Raw genomic sequence first — 26,058 nt, forward strand, 5'->3', positions numbered from 1 at the left:
GAGTGCCCCTCACTGCCCCCACAAAGGGGTTTCTTCTGGGGGTCCCACAAGGGTCTCTTCTCTCCCCCACCCCCTAGTGTGGGAGACTGGAGGGAGATGGTAGCTTATTTCCACAGACGTTTTTCCTGGTGGAATCTGGATAATTTCCCTGGGGAACTGCAGCAAGAAAGGGCTCTGCAAACAGATTCCCAAGCCGATAAATTGGCATTTAAAAGTGAAAGGGACACTGACCTCCTTTTCAGGGAAGATTGAAGAAACTACCTAACCTGCCTCTGGATGGGAGGCCACAGGGGCCCAGGGGAACCTGGGGGCCCTACCTGGGGGCATACTCCCCCGCCCCTGCCCAACTGATGCCTCTGCCCTCTTTTCAGCAGACAACCGGAGCCTGGCCAAGGAGAAGGGGCTGTGCTGTCAGAATCCCGACTGCATGGACAAGGGGCGGGCCGCCAAGGTAGGGAGGCTGCGGGCTCTAACCCGTCTCTACCTAGGGCCAGGGCTGGCTCCCTGCAATAGATACAGGGCTCTGGCAAGGGTGCAGCTGGCTCAGCCACAGTGTTGTCTGTGTTCAGAGGTGGGTAGGGTCGCAGGGTGGTTGGTTTAGGATGCAGAAGGGCTGCCCCTCGCTCAGAGACAGCAGAGTTGAGGGAGGGGGAGAACAGAGGTACACCAGCGCCCTTCCCTGCACTGTGGTCCTGACAAAAGCCTGGAAATGACAGGAGCTATGTCTCCGTGTCACAGATGAGGAAGCTGAGAGCCCCCGACAAGGGGGAATGACTTTTCCAAGTTTGCTTTCCACTTCCTGGCTGGTACCCTTCCTGCCACACTGGGCCATTCTTCAGACCTGGGCCTGGGTTTGGGATACTTTAGGACTTCGGGAAGCCTGACTGTAGCCCTGGGGCTGATGAAAGGGTGAGAAGGGATCTGGTCTTAGAACAAACACCCTGCTGGCAAGCTAGGAGTGTGGATGTAACATAAGTCAGGGAGAAGGGGGACAGTCATTACACTGATGGGGCACTTTTGCTGGTTCTTTGTCTCGTTTTGTGTCATGTGTGGTCCATGCTTTATGTACTACCCCTTATTGCACTGTGCTTGAAAGCATCGCTGCCCCATTTTCCAGATGAGGATACCAGCGTTCAGAGAGGTTGTTGTTACTGTCAAGTCAATTCCAGTTCATGGTGACCCTATGTATACAGCATAGAATTGATTCTTAGAATTTTCCAGGCTGTGACTTTTTGACAACAGATGTTTCTTTGGGTGGGTTTGAACTGCCAATCTTTCGGCTTGTAGTTGACTGCTTTGCCATTTGCACCACCCTCAGATTCAGAGAGGTTGTGTGATTAGCCAAGGCCTCACAGCATGAGAGATCAAGCCCAGGTTTGGCCCCTCACAGCACCCATTTGTTTGGGTGACAGTAGTAGTAACTGTTGTCTCTTACTGTGCCAAGGACTCCCTGACTCTTCCATCTGGTCTTGAGATTCCTCTACTGTCATTTTCATTTGTCAGTGAGGAGACAAAGCTGAAATGGCTCGCCCAAAGACACATTGCTAGGAAATCGTAGAGTTGGGATTTGAACCCAGGATCAGGTCTGTCCAATACCAGAGCCTTTGCTCCTAACCACTGTGCAGTTCAGTTCTGCCAGCTGCATGAAGTTAAAAATGCCACCCTCCCACCCACTACCCCAAAGTCCCTCACCCCCCTACTCTGCACAGGACACTTTGGAGAAGGCACATGGAGGACTGTTCTGTGGGCGGGGAGGGGATGGAAGAGGAGGGGCAGGCTCCAGTTGCCGTGGCCACCGGGCAAGGGGGCGGCTGTGATGTCAGTTCCAATCTGCTGGTACGGATGGGGCCTGGCATCGGGGCCTGGTATTGGCCAACTGCCTGTCCCCCAGATGGGGGTGCCTGGCAACAAGCTGCCCCAGCTCCCCCAACATACATCCTCAGAAGCCTTGGGACCTCTGCCTGAGCTGGGGAGGAAGTAGTGGCAAGCAAGGCGAAGCCTTGATGTCCCAACCCCTCCTCTGGGTAGGAGCTGCTGTAGGGACAGGGGTGGGAGGGCCCAGGCTGTGTCCAGATGAGGTCTGTGAGAAAAGAGTTGGTCTCCGAGCAGGCAGGACCAGCCATGTGCTGCCCTCTGCAGCTTCTAGCCCATCTCTAACCTAGCCATGGCGAACATCAGAATGAATAGCCAGAGGTTCCCTCAGGCTGCAGCGGGGATATCCCAGGCCCTGTCACTGCTAGGACTCCCTTTGGGACAAATGGCACAGGCTCAGGACAGCGATGCCTTAGTGATCAGAGGCAAGAGGACTAGTCCAGGAAGATCCTCTTGGAGAGGTGGCTTCTGGTAGACACGAAAGCATGGGTAGGCAGAGTGGAAGGCAAGGACAGTGCGGAAGGGGAATGCTAAAGACAAGTTGTGTGACATGGATGAGGTTCTTATGAGGGTTTAGAAACCACATGACACCCTGCCAAGCACATATACACTTTTTGTCAGTGGTGGCTATTCTCAGCATCTGCAAAGATATTCTTTGCTACTCTTTCTTACCAAATCTGAGTGTTACTCATCTCCTGCTCCAACCAGGTTCACCCCCTCACAAGAACCTCAGAGAAAGGCATTCTTCTATTATGTGTCAGGAAACTGAGGCTCAGAGAAGTGAAGGAGGTCATGCACGTCACACAGCATGATGGGCAGAGCTTAGTCCAGAGTGAGGCTTGTTTGAAAGGAGGTCATTTCTTTCATTTATTCATTTATTCCCCAAATCAGCCTTGAGTGTCTGCTGGTCTGCTGGTTCCAGGTCCAGGCCTAGGTTCTAAAAGTCCACAGGGAACAAAGCTCCTGCCTCCTATTGCAGACACCCTAATGCTCACTTTGGCTTGTCAAACTGGCTCCCCAGGCTGCCCTGGGGAAGGGCCATCTTTGAGCTTCTTGAAGCATTAGAGTTCTGGGCCTTCTGAGATGAATAAAACCATCCCATCCCTATTTCCTGTCCTAAGGGTTCACTCTGGTGGAGGTAGGGACAATCCGGATTGGCTTCCTGGTGGAGACCTGCTAGAGTCCTGAGAAAGGAGGAGGTGTTGAGATGGAGGAAAGCTGAGTGAGCAGAGTTGTTGTTGTTAAGTGCCATCAAGTCAGTTCTGACTCATAGCAACTCTGTATAGGGTTTCTGAGGAACAGTTGATGGATTTGAACTTCACCTTGTAGTTCAAATGGACCTTGAGGTCTAGTGCTTATTCTACAGAGCCATTTATCAGCTGCCATCAAGTCAGTCCCCAGCCCATGGTGCCCCCACACACAGTGGTGCTCCCAGTTCTGTGTCATCCCCACTACTGAAGCAGGCCTGGGTTTTCATTGGCTAATTTTAAGAAGTAGATTATCAGGCTTTTCTTCCTAATTCTTCTTAATTAAGCTCCACTGAAGCCTGTCCAGCATCATAACAACATGTTGGACAGGAATCGAACTTGGGTTTCCTGCATGGAAGGGGGGGAATACTGTACCACTAAACCACCAACGCCTAAAAAATGAATTTGGGGTGCTGTCAGGAGTCAGCATGGTCAGGGGAGATGGGAAGCCCTTGTATGTCTAGGTAAGGAGTAAATGTGGTGGAGACCAAAAGAAGGGTTGCCTTTGCCCCTCCCTAGGATGAAGATGTATAGAGTAACCCACTCTGAGTTGAGTATGAGCATCAGGGTCAAAGCTAACCTCTTTCCAGCTGTGTGACCCCTGGACAAGTCACTATGCCTCTCTGAACCTCAGTTTCCTTTTCTAGAAAATGAGCCTTCTAGAGTTGTAGCCAAGATTAAGAGGCCTCCATGTGATATGGGAAGTCCTGGTGTGGCACTGTGGATTAATGCGCCAGACTGCAAAGCCATTTGAACTGCAAGGTCAGAGGTTCACGCTCACCAATCACTCCTTGGAAACCCTGTATAGGGTCGCTATGGGTCGGAACTGACTCGCTGGCACTTAACAACAACAATGTGATATGGAGTCCTGGTGTGGCACTATGAGTTCATGCACTGAGACTGCAAAGTTGGTTTGAACCGCAAGGTCGGCCATTCAAGCTCACCAGTCACTCCTTGGAGACCCTATAGAAGGTTGCTATGGGTCTGAACTGATTCTACAGCACTTAACAACAAAATATGATATGCTTAGCACAGAGCCTAGCACATAATAGGTGTTCAAGAGAATGCTAGGGATGGTCATTTACTCATCTAGCACGTAATGGGAGAGAAATCCACTAGACTTAGGGCGTACCCTCCCTGAGATCTGAGCTATCCTGGCTTCATCATGACCACCACCTAACCCCACCCAACTGGACATGTGTGTTTATCAAACACCAAAGACCTGCCATGTTCCTGGGCAGGGGGAGCTCAGGGTCTGTGGGAGATGGCAAAAGTGTTCACTCCCTCCCTTACCTTGGCCTAGGTGAGACTGAAGGTGACTATGTGGTGGGTTTCCCCTGCCCTCCTGCAAGGTAACCACTGGACACTCTCCACTTCCTACTTCATGCTGGGTCCCCTCCAGCTGGGTGCTCTGGTGGAAGTCTGCACAGGGCCTCCCAGTCACAAGGGGGCATGGAGGAGAGGCTGACCCCAGACCCCAGGGGACAACAGGGACACTACATTTGAGTTGGGCTGCTAACCTCAAGGTCAGCAGTTTGAAACTACCGGTTGCTTCACGGGAGAAAGATGAGGCTTTCTGCTCCCATAAAGATTTACAGCCTCGGAAACCCTATACAGGGTTGCTATGAGTTGGAACTGACTCCACAGCATATGACAACAACAACAAAAGACTCGGGACACTTGCAGACTTGGGATTGTTCAAAATTCATGATTCTAGCAGTCACCTGTCACCACAGGCCCCTTATTGGGCCCGCACTCCAGTTTTGTGCAGTAGGGACTGCTCAGGTTGTAGATAAGGACACTCAGTAGCAGGGAGGTTAAATGACTTGTCAAGACAAGGTGGGGACTCGAACCAAGCCCAGCTGACCTCGAGCCACCCTCCCGTTGCCAAGAAGTTGTTAGGGGGGAAAGGAAATGAGCTTTAATGCATGAATCCCAAGACGCTCTTGTGGAAATTAAGGGGGGTGAGTTTTAGGTCAGTATAGCTCGGAAACCCTATACAGGGTCGCTATGGGTCGGAACCGACTCGATGGCACTTAACAACAACATAGGGATGTTTGCAACAGCTGTAGCTGACCCAGATGTAGTGACTGGATGGCTTTGCTGTGTGAAGTGGAGGCTGGATCTGGTGACCTCTGAGTTTCCTTTCAGGGTCATAATGGGCTTGTGAGGTGGCAGAGATAAGTCCGGGTGTGTATGTGTGTGTGGCAGTGGTGGGTGGGAAGCAGGTGAAGGTAGGGGCACTTGGCCCAGAAGACAGGAACAGAAATTCCGTGTGGCCACGGGACCTTGTGCCCAAGATGAGTCCCCCTGGCCCGACCTAGGGAGGCTAGTGTTCCCCTAGGAGGCGTGGATTGTTCGAACTCTGTAGCACTGGGGTGGATTGTGCAGGGGCTCTGGGTCACGGGCGGCCGCAAGCCCGCCCAGTGGGTGAAGCCACGCCCACCACGCTCACCAGCCGGGCGAGACAATTGGGACAATTAGGGGAGGGGTAGGTGTGCTTGTGGGCTCGAACAGCATTGATTGTGAGGACCAGGCAACATTTCCTCCTATTGTGCATAGGGTCACTATGAGTAGGATTGCTTACTAACTCTGGGCAGGACCTTAGCCCCCCGCTCCTGGCCCCTAGCGAAGAGTTAAACTCTGACTGCGGGGAGAGAAGCTGGAACCGCTGAAGGGTGGAATAGCGCCCTTTCACGGGCTATGCCAGGCATGGACAGGAGGCAGGAAAGGGGTGCAGAGAAAGGTGGGCACGTTTCAGCACCAAGGGCACAGTCAGTATTCGGCTATTTATAAGGGAGCGGAAGCTTGCTGGGCTGCGGGCTATTCTGCTGCCTCTGGAGCCTTCACCGGGTATGGGCGAACTGCTGTCTTCAAGCCCAGGTTAAAGACCTAGGAGTTGAACTTTCCAGGGATGTGTCAGGGGTTGGCCACCTTAGGGACAGTGACACCCGGCCCCAGGCAAACAGGACTCTAGATTACCCCCACTTACAGGACCGGTTGTCCTGCCCCACCCCTCCAATGCCACCCCTGCCCGCCAGGCCGACGCCTAAAGCTTCCCGGGATCCCTACGCTCCCCTTTTCCGCTGCGTTCACCGATGGTATGGCCCGACCCGCCCAGGTGGTAGCGCCCGCACCGGTCTACCGTAATACCCCTACGGCCTGCGCACATAAAGGGCACAGAAGCAACTGAGCCCTCCCCGGGTTCTGTTCTCCCTTGCGCCTTGTGCCCCTTAGGGCTTTGGCAGCCTTGGCTGAGAGCCACACACAGGAGGAAATTCACGCCCTAAGGTGAGTCTTAAGGCAAGAAGAGAATAGAGCCCAGGAGTGGGCTTGGGTGCCAGGAACCCCAGAATTAATGGACAGAACCGGAGTTGGGGGCCCACTGCAGCCCTAGACCTTAGACTAGACATCAGTGGGCCCCACTGGCTCGACCTCCATTTACTTTCACGTTAAATGGGCTCAAGTGTTCACCTGCGCCCCCCGTGACTCCAGTGTGGGGTGGACTCAGAGATTTGGCCGTGAGGAATCATGGGGCCCTGGGCCCAGAGTGAGGGTGTTGGCGGGTAGCCTGAGATAGTTGGGAGACTCTGAGCTGCTTCAGGGCGTCCCCAGTTGGGTTTGAGGTAGAAAGTTTTCTCGAAGCCAGCAGGGGGCGCAAGAGACTGTGCTCTGGCACACACTGGCTAGGGGAGGGGGTTGGGAAAGGGGCAAAACCTAAGAGAAACCTGGATTTACCCTGATGAAAGATGGGGACCTAAGGCCCCAGTAATCTTCCTTAGGTTTGGGTGCACTGTGGACATTTTAATAGACCCCTGCCCCAAGGCTTCCTCTAGGACCCAGCAACTGTCCCTAGATGTAAACAGCATAGATGGGGAGATTGAGGCACGGAAGGGAGGGACAGTGGTAGGTGGGTCCTGAACCTGGTCTTCTGAAACCCAAGCACATGCCCTCTTCCGTGACTTGCCAAGGATTCTTCTACATGGTTCTGGGGTTTGGTGGGGTTCCAGGAGGCAAGGCAGTGCTGGCAGGATGGAGGGGGAGCAAAGTGAGATTGCCCAGGGTCTGTCTGGCACATGTGTGCATGGGTCATACAGGAGGTGATGATCACAGACCCTAGGCTCTCCCTCATCCCAGCACTGGGTCCCCAGCCTTTTGCATCTTTTACCTTGGGGAGGCAGGGGCCTTCAGGCTTCTGTGGACCTTCCAGTAGGCCAGGTTCCCCAGGTTCCCTGGAGCCCTGCCATCTGCCAGACACACACAGGGCCTCAGGGTAGGTTCTGCCTCCCAGTGGGCATCAAGATTGAAGTAGGGAGGAGCAGGGTGGGCATTTTGGCCCCTCCCCAGGTCAGCAGTGCTCTGGATAGAGGGTGAAGGTAGAGCCGCCTGGTGGAGCTGGCACCACCCTACTTGACCTGCCCCTGCATGCAGCCTCCGCCCTGTATCTCCAAGGTGCAGGGTGGGGCCTTAGGCCCCAAAGCTCCCTGGGAGTTTAGGCTGGGTGGGAGCCCGTGGGAGCTCCACTCAGGATTCCAGGCCTCAGACCTGTGGCCATTTCTGGACTGGGAGCTCATTTCTCCTGCCCCAGGCTAGGCTGGGGCCCTAACCTATTGTGGGGGAAGGGATACCCACAGTCCTCTGCTGGGGAGAGGGTGCTGTTGGGAGGGGTACCGCCTTGGAGACTCCATTATTCATCAGCTCCAGCATCTGGTTTCTGGGTATCAGTTTCAACAAGCTGGGCCTGACTCACAAGCCTGACGCTGGGGTTGGACTGTGGAGGTGCCCCTTCCCCACGGAGTCAGGGTATGGGACGTTTTGGGCCTCTTTGAGAGCTGTTTCAGCTCCTTGCAATGAGGAGTGGAGGTGGGAAGACAGCAACCTACCAGCAGGCGCACAAGGGCTCTGTTCCTCTCAGCACTCTGCAGGCTACTGGCCCCTCAGGACTAGACCCTGCCCTACCTGGAGAATCTGTGTAAAAGCCCAGCTCAGGGATAGCAGTGCCCAGCTGGGATGAGAGTGACCTCTAGTTACCTGCCTTGGTCCATCCCCCCCTGGTGGTCTCCATTTGATGCAACCAGTGGTATCCAGTCTCAAGCTAGTGTGTGGACCTTCCTTGTCTCCAAGAGTCTTCATGGCCCTGCAGCCCAAACCACCAGTCAGCCAGACTTCATGCCCCCTTCCTCACGGTCCAGGGGTAGTGGTCAAAAGTGCAGTTTTCAGCATATGACCTAATCTCTCCAAGCCTCAGTGTCTTTGTGTATTATATGCACTTAGTAATATATATTTGGCTCCTTGGGGGCCTTTGAGAAGAGTGAATAATGAGACTTGCTCTGCACAGCTTCTGGGGCATTTCTGGCTTGGGGGAGTGCTCAGTGGAAGGCAACTGCCAGGGGCACTAGGGTAAGACCACCAGGATTTAAGGTAGAAACTGATTTGCTAGGCCAGCAGGCTCAAGGTCATATAGGAGGGCTTTGTTGAACTTTGGTCACAGAAAGGGGACACCCAGACCTCTCCTCTGCCTTCAGTCATCCAGTCATTGGTCTGACCTGCATTGAGTACCTGCTGTGTGCCAGTTCAGATCTGAGTGCTGAGGATACCCCATGAGCTGGACAGACAAAGCCACTACCCTCTAGAGAGGACATTTTCTTGCAAGGAGGAATGATGACTATAAAGTCAATGAATAAGTAATATCAGGTAATAAAAATTCTAAGAAGAAAATTCAATTTAAGGGGTTTGAATATGGGTGAGGGGCTATTTTAGTTGGAGAAGAAAGCCCTCCTTGACAAGGTGGCATTTCAGATAGAGCCTGGTGACAGTCATTTGCCCATTAGGGGCTCAGAGTATCCCAGGTAGACAGAATGCAAACTCTTGAGGTGCACTATATTGGTGTATGTGGTAGGGATGAACGGAAGGCCCCCATGCCCAGCAGCTTGTGGGACTGACTAGGAGGTGGATGGATAGGAGACAGGTCTTGCTGGTGGGATTTTATCTTCAGCCAGATGAGAAGCCATAGGAGAGTTTTACCTGGAGAGTAACTGGATGCAGGTGTTTTTGAAAAAAATCTGTCTGCTGATGTCTGGATAGTGTGGGAGTTGGAGGACCAGATCCCCTTCCTACAACTGTCTTCCAAGATTCTTTGCTCCTCACCCCCTTCCAGGTGAACCTGGTGGAGGAGTTGTCTATTTAAGTGGTGGGTGTGTTAGTGACAGGATATATGATAGTGGCTGTCTCACCCCCACAGCCCTTCTGAGAATATAAAAACAATGGGGACCCCAGCATCACACCCCAAGCCCAACCTGCATCACCATCCTCTCAGGCTGAATAGAGCGCCCCCTGGCGATTGGGCTCACCGAAGGTCCTGCGCAAGCCAAGCGCGGAGGGACACTGGCTGAGCGACAGGACTGCCCCTTCAGCCTTTTTCGGATGGCCAGTTCGCCCAGCACCTGGGTCAGTAGTCCTCACTGCCCACTGGCTTCTCCGCCTTCACTACTGGGCTTGGCAGTGGAGTAAGGGTCACCTGGCCTGAGGCTCTGAGGCGGTGGCCTCCAGAACTGGGGAGAAGGACTAAGATGGTCGTCATGCCATGGGGTTTAGGAGTACCTCTGAGTGTCAGATGTTTGATTGGAATAGGAATGAGGTCAGAGCCAAGAGGCGCACCCCAAGATTGGGGGACGGTGGAGGGCCCCAACACTGGGATGAGGTTGTGTCTGCACTGTTTCAGCCTCCCTCTGCCTCCGCCACAGACCTGGGCAATGGGAGTGGGGTACCCCAGACTGAGGCTCTGAGGCAGGGGTCTACAGGATATCACATCCGAGAGGGACTAAGGTGCTTCTCTGGCCTGGAGGGACTCTGAGTGCTGAGTGTTTGGAATCTGGGGGTGAAAAGGAATAGGATGCCCCTGGGGCTAGTGGGCAAAAGTGCAGTGGCAAAGGTCGGCATCTACAGTCCAAGTGGTGTGTGGGTGTGGGGCTGCCCAGACTCCCCCCCCCCCCACCTCCCCGTGTCCCTTCTCCTTCTCACCCCTTTCCACTACTCTGGGAACTACCTGGGGGGAGGAAGCAGGTTCGGGGAGGGGCCCCTTGAGTCTTGGAAATTAATGATTTGGGGACCCGTGTTTAGAACGGAGAGAGGGGCACCTCCAGGACTTAGCAGTGGATGGCTGTCTGCAGTCACAGTCTCGGGGTGGGTATGTCACCGGCGTATCCAACCCCCCCCCCCCCCCCCCCCCCCCCCCCCCCCCCCCCCCCCCCCCCCGCGTGCCCCCCTCCGCTCTACCCTGTATTCTGGGAGCTCAGTGGAGGAGAGAATAGAGTCCTGAGACTTCCTCTGCATCCCAGACCTTGGCGCTGGGGTGGGGGCTCAAGGGGTAGGCGGGGGATATCCAGGCTAGTCAGGGGTTGGGGCCAGACAGTTACCGGGGCTGGGGGGCGTGTCCCCAGGGTCGTGTCCCCCCCCACACACACACACTGGGGGGGTGGGGCGGGCACGGCAGCACAATGGCAGGAAGCCGGGCTCCATGCTTTGTCCGGCGGGCGGCGCAGACCGACGCTTCCTCTGGCCGCCATGGGGACTGGCCCCGGCTTCTCTGGGCGCCGAGCAGCCTCCAGGCCTGGCTCCGGGTTGTCCTCCCTGGACTCTGCGCCCTTCTGGGCTGGGGGTCGCTCCCGCGACGGTGAAGCTCAGGTACTAGGGGAATGAGCGGAGTCCTCTGTCCGGGGCGCTGGTGGCTGGGGCGGGGCGGACTGCAGGGCGCTCTGGCACTGCGCGAGGCCTCCAAGCAGGGTCAAGGCAACAGGGCACATGCAGCTTATCCGCCCCCCTCCCCGTGAGGGGAGGCGCCTGGACCCCTTAAGTTTCTCCCTCTCCCTACGAGGGTCCAGATTTGTTGAGCTTCACCCTTGGATTTTTGTGGCTGGGGCTTCCTCCGGACACACCTGTGGGTCTTGGGCTGCCCCTCCCCCTTTCTTCCTCTGTCCCAGGCCCTGCCCACACCCTCCTCCCCTGTTTCTTCTCCTGACTTCCGCTGAGCCTTTGTGTGGCCAGGAACAGTGCCTTCCACATGGGAGGCCTTGACCATGACCCCCAAAGGATCCTCCACCCGTATTTGTAAAGTTTAGTTCATGCCCTGCCTTGGAGGAGCAGCTTGATGATGGTCCCCTTAACCCCTCTCACTCAGTGGACTCTCCCCTGCCTTGTGGTGAGCCACGGGAACTTCAACTCCTGCTGTCCTGCCTCCCTTGCTCAGGCATGATGGGCAGGCAGGTAGGAGGGGGAATGGCACATGGGTGTGAGAGAAGAAGGGGCCCTGGAGCCATACTTTGAGCCCCTGCTTCACAGCTGGTTTTGCTGGAGAGCTTGTGGTTTGGGGATGGAGGTGTCAGGTAGGACAGACTCCCAGGGGGCTCCTCCCACCTCAACTTCTCCCTCCCAGTTGGGGGTGTGGTTCTTCCTGGAGGTTACTGGAGCCTCATGCTCTGTTAAATCTGAAAACATCTACCTGGTTCAGATCCTGAGCCTGCTGTTCAGTTCACCTTGCTCTCTGCATGTCTGAGCCTAGGGGACTACTGGGAGGATGGAGGCAGGTGAGGTCAGTCACAGGCTGGGCTTTGACTCCTGTTATTATTAGTGGTGGTGGTCACGGTCACCAGAGTCCATTAGTGCTGGGGAAAGTGGTATCCCAGAAACTCTAAAGGGAGCCTAGTGCCTCTCACATGACAGGGTACACCGTAGGTATCTTAGAAAAGCAAAACCAGTGAGATGTAAAAAAGCTTGTGAAAAAAGTAGAATTAAAAGGTAATGGAATGTTCCCATTAGTTTTTGAAGTACCCTCCCGTACATAGAGATTGACTTCAAAGAAATGACTCACACAGTTAAGGCTGACAAATGCCAAATCTGTAGGGCAGGAGGCAGGCAGCAGGTGTAGACTGGAGACTTCTGCAGGCTTACATGGGAGGACCTGAAATTCAGGTGCCTGTTGGAGAGAGATCTTTGTCAAAACTCTCCATTTATAGTTTGGAGGCAGGCCACACCCCCAAGGAAACTCTCCTTTCAACAGATTGGCTGATTGTATCAGATCACATTACAGAAAGTAATTACATTGAGTCTGCTATGGAACAGCAGCCCCTTATCCACTGTCTACCAGACCACAGAGTCTCAGCCTAGTCATCGAATTGACACATAGCAGTAACTACCTAACTACCACAGCGGTTGCTTGATAAGTATCTGTTGACTGCTGAATCTATTGGAAGGAATGAATCCTTATATAAAACCTGTTGTCTATTCATTGAATTCGTTTTAAAATAAAATGTGGTGCAGAATTGGGAACTTGGGTTGGAAGGGCTCTAGAGACCCGCCTCAACCCATAACCTAACATGCCACCCACTATGACCCTGGGCCTGGATAACTCGCAGGCCCCAGTGTCCAGTGTCGAGTCCAGCATTGGCAACCCAAGACTGACACGACAGCTGGATGCAGAGACCAGAGAGGAGGTGACAAAATCTGGGCACTTGGAGAGGGCTGTTGTGCTGGTAGACTCAACGTCCCTGGGAAGCAAGGCCACAATAGAACACATATACTCCCCAGATTCATTCCAAGAGCAGATGATCACAGTTGGGGGGGGGTCCCAAAATCTGCAAAGCAGGCCCTTCACTTACTGCCCTTGGATAAGGGCAGCCAGCGCTCTGTCAACTTTAGCAGCATACACCCAAGAGATGAAATGATAGGATCAGCTGCTCTGGTCCAGGCCCTCACAATTCCAGGGATATAGGTGAAATCTTTCTCGTGATGGGCAGAAAGGGTGGAAAGCAGGGAACAGACGCTTGGCACTTGGACTGCTATCAGAATTCTGGGTCTTAGTGTCTGGAGTTGCCTGCCCAGGGCCCAGCCCCACAGAAGTCAGCTTTCCTACAAGTGGACCAGCAAGTGACCCTTGTGCTCCTGACCCCCATCCAGTGCTCAGAGTGCCCCTTGCAGACTGCTGTTTTCTTTCTGATGGAAGAGTGGAGCATGGAACTGTGATTGATTTCCTCATGTCACCACAGTCTGCCAGCCTCCCCTGTCCTTCCAGATACCCAGGAGATGGTGTACCTGTGGTTAAAATCCTGCATCTAAAGCAAGATACATTGGGTTAACTGTTGCCTCTAATGGCTGTGTGATCTCACACTTCCCTCTTCCGTAAAATGAAACTCTAATCGCCTCTACCTCCCAGGATGGGAGAAAATGACATTTGTAAAGCCCTCAGTACAACCTGAGTAGTTGGCAACTGCATAATGATAATCAGATTTTCCAGTCACCTCTTCCCTGTCTCACTTCATCCACTTTCTCTGCCAGTCCCACCTTGTCTCTTGTTGTGAGTTCCTGATGAGGTCATTCATGTGTATCAGTAGAACTGTGCTCCTAGGTGTTTTCAAGGCTGTAACCTTTCAAAATCAGATTACCAAGTCTTTCTTTTGAGACACTACTAAGTAGGTTCAAACTGCTAACCTTTCAGCTGGTAGTTGAGCACTTGCAAATCTCTGCCCGGGCCCTCTCTTAACCAGAAACTTCAGTGGTTCTTCCTTGGCTTCATTTATTGATTCAACAAGTATTTACTGGGCAGTCATGGTCTGACTAGGCAAGACAGTGAATCAGATGGAAATCTTTCTCCTTGTGGTGCTGACAGTATACAGGGGAAACGTAGTAAAATACACAGAATGTCAGGTGGGAGTGAGTGCTAAGGAGAGAAAAGGAAGCAAGGGGGTGGAGGGTGGGGAAAGTTAGGAAAAAAGGTGACTTTTAAAAAATATTATAGTTGGAAATATGTGCAGTAGAACATACCCCAATTCCATCATTTAATTTTAACTCTACAAATTTATGAATGTAATAGAACCTCAAACAATATTTAATTCAATAGGAGTCTACAAAGTGTTATTCTCAGTGTCAAATATTAGACAGCAGATAGTTCAACTGAGTTTTATGTTCTCATTTTTGCTAGACATAGGCAAAACCATTTACATGCAAATTAAAATGACCAGAACCAAATATTAAAATGAGGTATTTCAATAAATTTTAAACCAGAGTTTTGAATAACAGTGCGAAAATATGACATCAACCTGCATTTCAGCCAAAATCTCAAACTTCTGGATTATTTATTTTTTCAAATTGTAAGCTGTTTGTTGTCCAAATGCTAATCCTTTGGTATGCTCTTTTTTTTTTTTTTTAAAGTGTTTTATTGTGAATTATGTGATAGTTTACATGGGAAAACATTAGCTTTACATCCATCCTATCATACATTGTTTCATTGCCGTGGTTACAGTCCCCTCCATGCATCATCAACCAACCTCAGGGTGTACCCTGCAAGCCTGCCCCCTGGTGGTCAGCACACAGCCCGTCTCCCTCTCAGGGTCTAGAGTCCCCAGCTGCTCCATCTCTCTGCCTCCATCTCTGGTGTTGGTATGCTCTTTTAACAGATGAAAATTGCTTTCTTTCCCTAGGAAAATGTCAGACTACACTAATATTTAAAAACACACTTAAATTAGCTAAATTACATCATGACGGTTTGAAAAGTCATTGTTCTTTAATGCAAAATGTACCACTTGCAATTACATATGAAACATTCAAAAGAAGTTCATTCTAAAGCAGTTCATTGGAGAAGCCTTACCCAGGGGTCGCTATGAGTTGGAACCAACTTGAGGACACTTGTTAAGGGCTGTGGAGTCGGTTCTGACCCATTGCAACCCTGTATAGGGTTTCCAAGGAATGGCTGCTGAGCTTGAACTGCCGACCCTGTGATTCAAACCAACTTTGCAGTCCAGTGTGTTAACCCACAGCACCACACGAGGACTTCTTGAGGACACTTAACAATATATAAATCTGAAGCACAGTCCAAGTATTTACGTATTCACTTTTGGTAATTGAATTTGCTTTGTTTGGCTGCTACCCTCAGAACAAACACAAAACTTCTAACTTCTTTATCAAACTCTTTCCAAATCACAAATAAGCTGTCAAGGATCTTCTATTTTGCTCCAGGATTTCCCCCTATGCACTAAAGATTTCAACACATGATTTCAACACATGAGCTCTGGTAGCATAGTGGTTACGAATCGGGCTGTGAACTGCAAGGTCAGCAGTTCGAAACTACCAGCTGCTCCGTGGGAGAAAGATGAGGCTTTCTGTTCACGTAAGCATTTACAGCCTCGGAAACCCTGTTCACGGTCGCTATGGGTCGGAACCGACTTGACAGCACTTAACAACAACAACAACCTCCCTGTTACTCATTTTTTAACATTCCCACAGGAGGCCCGGGGTTGGGGGGTCACAGAATTCAGGGCTTCCAGTGAGGAGGAAAATGACCTTGAAGAAAAGAAAGCTGTGAGTGGGGCTGGCACGATTGCAGCCCCGTCTCCGAGGTTCCCCAGTTTCCCCATTTCCTCCAGGCACAATCCTATGATGTAGATGACATTCTTCAAATTGTGCCACCGTTCTCGCCCTCCTTTTAAAAATTGTTCCTCTTCCACTAATAATAACATAAACCCCTAAGCTTCCTAGCCAATGACAAGATGATTTTTGAGAAAAGAATTGTGGAAGTGAGGGAATGAGGGAACTAGGTGTTTAGATACTTGCGAGGAAAAGCATTTGAAGCAGAAGGATTAGTGGATGCAAAGGCTCAGGGGTAAACCTGAAAGAGCTTGTCAGAGAACAGCCAGAAACTGTGTGAGCGGAGCAGAGTGAGGCAGGATAGAGAGGTAGGGCAAGAGGCTGAGAGGTACCCATAAAAGGATTTTGGCTTTTACTCTGAGATGGGAAGCCATAGGAGGCAAGGGAGGTGAGTTTGAGTAGATCTCTCACCAGTTGCTGTGGCGTCAACTCAGACTCATAGTAGAACTGTGCTCCATAGAGTCTTTAATGGCTGATTTTTTGGAAGCAGATCACCAGGCCTTTCTTATGAGGTGCTTCTGGTTATATTTGAACTTCTAACATTTTGGCCAACTGCCAAGCATAGTAACTGTTTGCATCAACTGGGGACTCCAAGTATATAGAAGATGAATCCTATTTGAACAGGCTCCACTATGGCTGCTCATTAAGAAGGGACTTACGGATATGTGTGAGACAAAGGTAGACTCCGGGAGATTGTGTCTGAGGCCATTTCAGTAATCTGAGTGAGAGATGACAGGACTAGGACAGGACAGAGCGAGCCGATGAGAAGTGACGGGATAAAGACACAAATGTTAAAGGTGGAGCCAACAGAATTTTTACACTGGCTGCATGTGAGTAACAGAGTTAAAGGTGACCCCAAAGTTTCTAGCCTAAGTGACCAGAACACAATTGCCATCAACCGAGATGAGAGTGTTGAAGGGGACACTCAGGAGCTCAGAGGAGTGGGATGCTGTTAAAATCCACATGGAGAGTCGAGAAGGTTGGTCTAGAGTGCGGGGACTGACTAAAGATTTAAGTTGGGAAATGCTTATCAGGTAGATGGTGCCTCAAGTTATGAGACTGCTGATGTCACCAAGAGTGGCTGTAGATAAAAGGAAAAGAGATCTCCAAGGAGACTAAGGAAGCAGCTGGAAAGTGCCGGCTCCTGGGGCCCAAGAAGGCAGCTGTTTGGAGAACAACTGAGTTAGTATGCTCAAAGGGAGCAGTGGATTTAGCAATTTGGAGGTGACTGGGTGACCTTGAGAAGAATGGTGAGAGGCAAGAACCATGGAGAGGGTGAGAGCGAATGGTAGATATAGAAACTCCATCTGCAATCACTGCAATAGTCACTGATTGATGCAAAACTTGGCAGTGGAGGCTGAAGCCCGGGAGTATGAGTTGATTAGGGAATAGGATGTTGTAAATGATCACACCACACATTACTTCATTGTTAGAAAGAAAAAGTACTTTTACAAGGTTCCTGGAGATCTGGTGGGCACCACCCTGTCTGATATGGTGGGCTTTATGAAGAAGGATCTCTTCCTTGCAGAAGACCTGAGTTTGATTTCTGGCCAAAGCACACCTCGTGTGCAGCCAGCAGCCGTCGGTCTGTCAGTAGAGGCTTGAATGTTGCCATGATGGTGAACAGACTTCAGTGGAGCTTCATAAGACAACGTAGGAAGAAAGGCCTGATGATCTACTTCTGAAAATCAGTCATTGAGAACACTGGAGCACAACAGATGGTGGCAGGATTGGACAGTGTTTCATCTTGTTCATGGCATCACCATGAATTGGGGGTCTGACTTGACAGAGTCTAACACTATCACCAAAGCTGGAGGGTGATGGGAGGCCAAGACACTACTTTCATGAGATGAACAAATGGCAGCATGTTGGAATGCCAAAGGGAGGAGAGGCTTGAGGAGGAGTAGCAGAAAAGCTAAACAGATTGAAGGAGGGAGGCTCGTTTGCATCTGCTCCTGGAGCAGGTGGGTGGACTTGGGAGCTCATGGACCTTCTGCTGGTTTCTGGTTCCCTAGGAGAACAGGAAGCAGAGTAACTCTTGGGAAGTGTTTGGAGAGGGCTCCTGGAGGTTTGAGGGTAGAGAAGATGTGAAAATCACCCAGGGAGTGGAGAAGGAGATAGACCAGCGCAGTTTAGTAAGTCCAGGATCAAGTATGCAGCAGTGGTTCATGGACAGCACTTGGACACTCAGTCTCAACCACCTTTCCTTGACTCCTCCATAATCCTCTTGTCTTAGGATTCCAGGTGGGGCCAAGGGGCCATAAAAATAGGAACAGAGGGCCTGTGTGTGAGAGTGGTGGGGGCTGGTGTGCAGGGCATTCTGGGGCCCATTGAGCTGGCCAGACCCAATGACAGCTCAGCACTGCTTTCTGCTTTCCTTCCTCCCTGTGCTCAGGAGCTGGCCTTGGTTATTACTCCATGTCTCCCCCAGCAGGCTGTGTGTCCCAAGGCCTGACTTCACTTTCCTTGGCAGCCCCAGGCATGGTCCAGGAATGGACACATAATAGGTGCTTGGGAAACATGGGCCAGTGAATGAATAATGAGCATAAGGCACCTTGTGGGCAATGGTGAGCTGGCTAATAAAGTGCAGCCCCCACAGGTGGTCAGAAGTCCTGTGTGTTCACTGCCATGCCCAGCCTGACCCCCCACCCTGTCCATCCTGTCACAGGTATGCCACCACGCTGACTGCCAGCAGCTACACCGCCGGGGGCCTCTCAACCTCTGTGAGGCCTGTGACAGCAAGTTCCACAGTGCCATGCATTACGATGGGCATGTCCGCTTTGACCTACCACTCCAAGGTGAGCCTGGGGGCCCTGCCTGGTCCAGAGAGTCCTGGGCCTTTAAACTGCCAAGAGTCAGCTGTAACTACAACCGAAAAGCGGAATGAAACCCAAGTGAGTCTTGGTTCCTTTGGTTCCCAAGTGTTTCAGCGAGAGAAAAAACTGGGAGGACTGTACCCTGGGTCGTGAGCAGTTTTCCCTACCAGGGCTCTCTGTTGATCTGACTGTGTCTGCAACTACTCTTGCTCCCAGCCTGGTCCCTGCATGGGGAAGACCTTCTTCTTCCCAGCAGCTCTGCCCAGCTGCAAGGCAGGGGACAGCTTAGCTGCTACCACTTCTGGGCAAATCCTCTGAGCCAGGCTGCTGGCAGAGCTGAGGCGGTGCCAAGGTGGGGGTGATGGATCAGAAGGAACTTGTAGCGCGTACAAGAACTCCTCCTGCTGAATAGGGACTTGCACACTGCCAGCTGTCTGCTTGTGGTATTGTACTGGCACGGGGCCCAGGAAATGGCAGCTTTCTCCACTGAGCAGAGGGACAAAAGACGTCTCCCCTCTTTAGAGCCCCAGGGAAGGCAGGTGTGATCTCAGTGAGGGAGAGGAGGCCGAGGGAGGGAAAGAGCCATGGACTTCAGGTCCTTCCTGCAACAATCCCAAGGTCACGGCTTTGTTATTCCCATTTCGTAGAAGGATAAACTAAGGCCATAGGGGGATATTTGTATTGGGGTGGGCTATCACCTGAGATATCATTGTGTCCTTTTGGATCTTTTTGGGACTGAGCACCTCCTCTCAGAACCAGGAGGCCCTAGTGAGTTTGTGGGGGCAGTTTCCAGGATTGATAGGAGATGGTCATGTTGGGAAGCTAAGGAGAGGGACAGGGAGGAGTAGGCATAAATCCCCCTCCCCCCATTTTCTTCCTCAGGCTCTGTCCTGGCCCGAAATGTGTCAACCCGGTCATGCCCCCCACGCACCAGCCCTGTGGTGGACTTGGAGGAGGAGGAGGAAGGTTCTATGGATGGCAAAGGGTAGGTGAGGAAGCAGGTGGGCAGAGCAGATACCTGGAGGCAGATGGTGGGGGTGTCCCAAAGCCGCGTCTCAGACCAGAGATGCAGGGACCAGGTGCTTTGGTGCCTTCCTCCTAGACCCCTTCCCCACACTTGCACTGCCCTGATTCCTGGCAGAGGCCACCCCAGCCTGAGCAGCCTTCAGAATGTCAGATCAGGCTCCACTACTAAGTGCTATTGGGTGTGACACCTGTGTTGGCCACCAGAGGGCGCACAGCTCCTGCCTGAAGGCTCCTGGATTGCTGAATATCCTGGGGTGAGGGAGGGTTGGTGAGCCACACGGCCCACACTCATCCCTCCTGGTGAGGGGGTCCCTCCACCCCCGCTCGCTTTCCACCTCTACCTACATGACTTCCCTGCAGGGACCGGAAGAGCACCGGCCTCAGACTCTCTAAGAAGAAAGCGAGGAGGAGACACACAGATGTAAGGGCCTCCGGGGTGCGGGATGGGGGCTCCCAGAGTGCCCCTGCCCACTTCAGCCAGGTGGGGGTGCTCCAGGATCTCCTGGGGCAGGAGGGGACTGGGGTGGCCCTGTGGTGGCAGGGCAGGGTCAGGGATGGCAGTGGAGACTAGTAGGTGTGTGTCCTCCTAGGACCCGAGTAAAGAGTGTTTCACCCTGAAATTCGACCTGAATGTGGATATCGAGACAGAGATTGTGCCAGCCATGAAGAAGAAGTCGTTGGGGTAGGGCTGGGGGGACTGAGGGTAAGGCCAGGGGTGGGACCCATGTGGACTCTGAGTCTCTGCAGGTGTGACTTCGTGTGGTGGTCTGTATGTGAGCCCCACACCTGTGTGTAAACCCGTGTGGTGTGCACAGCAGCCTGTGGGAACATGGGATGGTGGTGTGTGCACCCATGTTCTCTAACCACGTATGTGGCCCAGTGCTAGTATCTGGGCATGGCAGGTGGTAACAGTGTCTACCCTGGTGTGTAGACCGGGGAAGGGTAGAGGTGTGTTGGTGTAGACGTGAACCTCTGTGGAATGTGCACCTTTGTGTTCTGACTTGTGTGCATGACCCAGTGTCAGGGTATGACAGACTGTGTCAAGATCTGCCATCATGTGGTAGGTGGGTGGGATCGTTGTCACATGTATAGATATGTGCAAGCCTCTGTGAGTAGTGTGGACGGTGTGTGTTTGTGTGTGCATGTGTGTGCACATGTGTGTCTGTATACCTTTATGTGATCCCAAGTGTCTTCCTTTTCCCTCAGGAAGACTGGGTGCAGCTGGGGGTGTGGCCAGGGTGGGGGCTCCTGTGATTGTCCCCCTCATTTCCACACTTCCCATTCCGGGAGCAGGGAGGTGCTCCTGCCCGTGTTTGAAAGGAAGGGCATCACACTGGGCAAAGTGGACATCTACCTGGACCAGTCCAACACACCACTGTCCCTCACCTTTGAGGCCTACAGGTTCGGAGGGCACTACCTTCGGGTCAAAGGTGAGAGAGAGTCAGGTTCCAGAGGCCCAATGGGTGACTGGGTCCGGCTGGGCCTCTGGAGATGAGCTGTTTCTCCTCGGGCTCGGGTAGCCATAGGCCAGGGCCCCAGCAGCTCATTACCACACAGGTGTCTCTGCTAGGCAGTGTGGTGGATGCTGGCAGGGCGGAGCTGCAGGGGCAGGGTCGCCTTGGTTGGATTCTCAGGAGAGCCAGGCTGGGGCCGTCTCCTCTACTGGACCTGGAACTCAGGACATCTCCTTATTCCTAAATGCCACCCAGCCAAGCCCGGAGATGAAGGCAAGGTGGAGCAGGGAGTGAAGGACTCCAAGTCATTGAGTCTGCCCATCCTACGGCCAGCTGGAGCTGGTGCCCCCACTCTGGAGCGTGGGGATTCCCAGAGCCGCCGGGAGAGCCTTGACATCTTGGTGAGGAGGAGGGGTTGTGCTGGGGAGGGGGTCACAGGCCAGGCTGTAGCACAGAGTCGGTCCCTCTTGGGGCTGTAATTTCCTCTCCTGGGAAATGGGGTTGTCTCTGATGCTGGGGACCCTCTGTGGATCTAGACCGTAACAAGGTGTGAGAGGTCTTGTCTCTGGGTGTCTCCCAGTGACCAAGGAGTCACTTTGTGTGTATGTGTGTAAGGTCTGTGTGGCCTTGTGCATTTGTGCTCAAGGATTTTGTGTCACTGTGTATGTGTGTCCCAGGGACATCTTGGGAGCTTGCGTGCAGCTGGGTGGCTAGGTGACAGTGTTCTGGGTATATCTGTGTCTGGACCTTCTAGCCCCTCGAGCCTAGGTGGGTCCCAGGAGAGGTGGCATCCCAGGCTAGGACTATAGTGACCCTCCCATGTAACAGGCTGGCCTAAAGTCCTGGAGGCCCACCATGCTGGAGGGCTGTGGGGCCAAGGTACACCAGCCTTGACATAGCCCCCCTCCCCCCGCCCTAGGCCCCTGGCCGCCGCCGTAAGAACATGTTGGAGTTCCTGGGGGAGGTGAGCATCCCTGGGCAGGAGCCCCTCGGCCCCTGCAGCTGCTCTCTGCCCAGCAGCAGTAGTGGTGGTCCCAGTGCAGGTGGGGACAGCTGGAAGAACCGGGCGGCCAGTCGCTTCAGTGGCTTCTTCAGTTCAGGCCCTAGCACTAGTGCCTTTGGCCGGGTAAGTGGCCCCGTGAGCCCTGGGGTGGGGAGCTGGCTGGTAGAGGCTGTTTGATCCCTGACCCTGACCTTCTAGGAGGTGGACAAGATGGAGCAGCTGGAGGGCAAGCTACATGCTTACAGTCTCTTTGGGCTGCCCCGGCTGCCTCGGAGACTCCGCTTTGACCACGACTCCTGGGAGGAAGAGGAGGACGAAGACGAAGATGAGGACAATGCCTGGTTGAGGCTGGAGGACAGCTGGCGGGAACTCATTGATGGGCATGAGGTAGCGGCAGCCTGAGCCTGGCAGCCCCCTCCCACCCTCCTTACCATCCCCCAGCCTCATGGCCCCTCTGAAGGGCTCAGGGATAGGTGTTCCACTGGGCACTTCTCGGGGCTGCTGTTGGGATTTGAGGAAACTAAGGCCAGGAGAGGTCATTTTGCCACTTGGCTATTTTAGCAGCAGAGGAAGACTCCAGAACGTGGGTATCTTGAATCAGGAGCTTCAGGGTGTGGAGAGTGGCCTCCCCTGCCCCCCCACTCCCACCTCTTTTGAGACCTCCTTTTCTGAACTTGAAAAATGAGTTGCATGTAGGGTTACTTGCCCTTCCCAGGTACCTTTGGGGCTCCTGGGTTACCCTCCCTTCCCTGTTCCCAGAAGCTGACACGCCGGCAGTGCCACCAGCAGGAGGCAGTGTGGGAACTCCTACACACTGAGGCCTCCTACATCAAGAAGCTGCGAGTGATCACCAACGTGAGTGTGGGCCTGCCACAGACCCCACCCCCAACCCCACCAGGCCCTGAGCTGTGCTCAGCTCTTTTCAGAAGGAGCAGCTTCCGCGCACTAAATGAGGGGCAGGAAAGTCAGAGGAAGGCTGCACCCTGGGAACAGGGTTTCCCACAGGCTGGGCACCTAGGAGGGGCTTCAGCAGGTTGACTGGGTGGAGCTGACCATCTCACTTGTTAACAGCCATTTCTGAACACCTGCTTCATGCCGGGGTCCCACAGCCCACACCCCACACCCTAGCTGGGAGACAGTGGGTAGGCACTGAGTGGGAACAAGTGTAGGCACCTGGACAGAAAGGTACACCTGTCCTGGGCTGGGCAATTCAAGCAAGATTTTCTGGAAGAAACACCCTCGGAGCCCAACCCAAAGGATGAGCCAGGGCAGAGGTGGCGGAGAGGCCAGGCCAGACTACTGCAAGGCCAGTGTCCCCAGAGCTGCCCTCCTGGTGTGTCCAGGCAGTTTGAATCCCAAGTGGGCAAGTGGGCTGGGCCTTTTCTTAGTGTCTGGAGCCCCTGGGACAGAGGCTGGGTGGGGCTTCGAGAAAGCTACCCCTCGAGCTGCAGTGCCTTCTACCCTCACAGCTGTTCCTGTGCTGTCTCCTGAATCTGCAAGAGTCGGGACTGCTGTGTGAGGTGCGCTGGCGGAGAGGGAGGAGGCTCTAGGAAGGCAGGGGGGTTCTGGTGAAGGTGGTGCCGGGGGTGGAGGGGGCAGAGCCTGATTACTGGGGTGGGGATTGAGGGGGTGATGGGGGAGGTTTAAGCTTGAGGGGCATGCCCAGCCAAGGGACCCCTCCCAGATGCTTGGCCTGTTGGAGACCAGTGGGGGTGTGGAATGGACAACCTGCCCCTTGCAGGTGGAGGCTGAGCGCCTGTTTAGCAACATTCCTGAGATTGCGCGGCTACACCGGGGGCTGTGGGGCAGCATGATGGCGCCGGTGCTGGAGAAGGTGCGGCGCACGCGGGCGCTGTTACAGCCTGGGGACTTCCTCAAAGGCTTCAAGATGGTACGGGCACAGGCAGGGACATTGAGGCAGAGCTGGGCACTGGAAAGACTCCAGGACCAATCCCATCTGATCCCATCTGATCCCATCTGTGTACACCCCCAAAGTCCTCAGGTGCCAGTGACCTCTAGTGGTCAGAGGCAAGATTATGAGCTATTCACTCATGTTGGACTACTACTAACTACTTGGTCAAGGATGGTCCTTTTGCGGAGGCTCAGGGCCCTCAACTGGAAAGCAGGGGTCATCGGCTTGTCCACCCCTGGGGTGGTTGTGAAAATGCAGTGAGAAGGGGCTTGTGGAGCGTTTGGTGCTGAGCAAGCTGCAGAGGTAATGGTGTTGTGATTCTTTTCCCACCCTGGGCCAGTTTGGCTCGCTCTTCAAGCCCTACATCCGTTACTGCATGGAGGAGGAGGGCTGTATGGAGTACATGCGTGGCCTGCTGCGGGACAATGAACTTTTCCGGGCCTATGTCACGGTGAGGGGGCGCCGGTGGGTGGCACCTAAGCCGCAGATGCAGAGGAGGGTCAAAGGGCAAGGCTGTGTGGTGGGTGGGCATATCTGAGCCCTGTCCCATATCCCTCTGCAGTGGGTGGAGAAACACCAGCAGTGCCAGCGGCTGAAACTGAGTGATATGCTGGCCAAGCCCCACCAGCGGCTCACCAAGTACCCGCTGCTGCTCAAGTCACTGTTGAGGAAGACCGATGAGCCGAGAGCCAAGGAAGCCATTGTCACCATGGTAACCGGGTTGGTGGGTGGGGCCCCACAGCTGGCAGGCCCTCCTTGGACCCCTTCCGACCCTGGACCTGGACCCTTTCTCCCACCCCCAGATTGATTCCGTGGAGCGCTTCATCCACCATGTGAATACATGCATGAGGCAGCGACAAGAGCGGCAGCGGCTGGCAGCGGTGTTGAGCCGCATTGATGCCTACGAAGTGGTGGACAGTAGCAACGATGAAGTGGACAAGGTAGGCCTGTGTCTTCATCCCACCAGCAGGAGGGGGTTACCCTCAGGGCTGGTCAGATGAAGTGGGAAGGAGGACCAAATTGGTAGATGGGTTATACTGGAAACCTCACTTGAAGACCATGGAGCCTCAGATGCTTGACAATCTCCTGTAACTCATTGTCCTTCCCATCCCTTAGCTCCTGAAGGAGTTTCTGCAGCTGGACTTGACAGTACCCATTCCCGGGGCCTCCCCAGAAGAGACGCGACAACTACTCTTGGAGGGGAGCCTGAGAATGAAGGAGGGGAAGGACAGCAAGGTGACTCTAGGGGCCCCTGCCTTCTCCCACTTCACTCTTTCTTGCCCTGTTAGTTTTGACCATCCTTCTAAGGACTCCATGTCACTGGGTGGTTATCAGCTGCCGGAGCTGTGGGTGGGGACTCAAAAACTGGTGGCTTTGTGGTCACACGAGAGGGGAGATTTCTACTTCCATTGAAAACCCTGCCAAGCACAGTTCTACTCTGACACACTGAGGTCACCGTGAGTTTGAGCCAACTTGATAGCAAGTGGTATTACCCTTTACGTATAGGGAATCCCTATGTGGTGGAAACAGTTAAGTGCTTGACTGATAGCTGAAAAATTGGCTCAAACACACCCAGCAGGGCCTTGGAGGAAAAGCCTGGCAATCTGCTTCTGAAAGGTCACAGTCTTAAAAACCTTATGGAGCAGTTAGTTCTCCTCTGCACACCTCGGGTCAGTGTCAGTTGGAATTGACTTGGTGACACCCGGCAATTCTTTACAAGTTCTGCAGGGTCACAGTTTGTCCTGGAGGGGTGGCCAGGCCTACTTACCAGTCATATCCCCTGGGGTGTGGGTGGGAGGGAGGCCAGGAACTGCCCAGAGGATTACTTTTGTATGAATCATCCAGCAGATTGTGATGTATTTATAATCACAACTTAAAAGCACACTCCAAGTCCTTTTTCTTTACTTTTATTGTGGTAAAATATGTAGACATATAACAAAAGATTGGCCAGTTTAGCCATTTCTAAGTATAATTCAGTATAATTAGTCACATTTATAATGTTGGTAACCAGCACCATTATTTCCTTCCAAAACTTAACCACCTCAAACATTAAGCAGTTCATTTCCCATCTTCACCCCCACTTTTTTCTTCTTCTTCTTTTAAATGATACTATGTTTTCAGTGAAGACATCTAAAGTCATTTAGATTCCCATTCAACAATGTACACAGGTTGTTCAGAGACATTGGTAACATCTGTCACAAGCGTGAGCTTTGTCATTATCTCCATCCTGGTTGGTTGTTCCACCCTCACCCTACCCCCTTTATTGAGTAGACATTTTCTTATATATATTCTTATATATATATATAAATATATA

General features: G+C 53.0%; 1 protein-coding gene across 2 annotated transcripts in view; it reads left to right on the top strand.

The window, feature by feature from the left end:
- The first annotated feature begins 379 nt into the window (after positions 1-379).
- The window catches only part of PLEKHG5 (pleckstrin homology domain containing, family G (with RhoGef domain) member 5), a 28,156-nt gene continuing 2,477 nt past the window's right edge, over positions 380-26,058 (top strand). The window contains exons 1-16 of one of the 2 annotated variants that reach the window (XM_006873111.1): positions 380-451; positions 18,202-18,331; positions 19,232-19,334; positions 19,736-19,796; positions 19,966-20,057; positions 20,669-20,805; positions 21,055-21,230; positions 21,749-21,955; positions 22,031-22,219; positions 22,592-22,687; positions 23,302-23,352; positions 23,574-23,723; positions 24,085-24,195; positions 24,307-24,456; positions 24,548-24,685; positions 24,861-24,980. In XM_006873111.1, coding sequence (XP_006873173.1) covers positions 428-451; positions 18,202-18,331; positions 19,232-19,334; positions 19,736-19,796; positions 19,966-20,057; positions 20,669-20,805; positions 21,055-21,230; positions 21,749-21,955; positions 22,031-22,219; positions 22,592-22,687; positions 23,302-23,352; positions 23,574-23,723; positions 24,085-24,195; positions 24,307-24,456; positions 24,548-24,685; positions 24,861-24,980 — 1,935 coding nt within the window. In that variant the 5' untranslated portion in view covers positions 380-427. Of the gene's footprint in view, positions 452-10,682; positions 10,803-18,201; positions 18,332-19,231; positions 19,335-19,735; positions 19,797-19,965; positions 20,058-20,668; positions 20,806-21,054; positions 21,231-21,748; positions 21,956-22,030; positions 22,220-22,591; positions 22,688-23,301; positions 23,353-23,573; positions 23,724-24,084; positions 24,196-24,306; positions 24,457-24,547; positions 24,686-24,860; positions 24,981-26,058 lie in introns of those variants that run through there. The other variant, XM_006873110.1, reaches the window with a different exon arrangement.

The sequence above is a fragment of the Chrysochloris asiatica genome, unplaced genomic scaffold (genome assembly GCF_000296735.1).
Source record: "Chrysochloris asiatica unplaced genomic scaffold, ChrAsi1.0 scaffold00223, whole genome shotgun sequence".
Taxonomy (NCBI): domain Eukaryota; kingdom Metazoa; phylum Chordata; class Mammalia; order Afrosoricida; family Chrysochloridae; genus Chrysochloris; species Chrysochloris asiatica.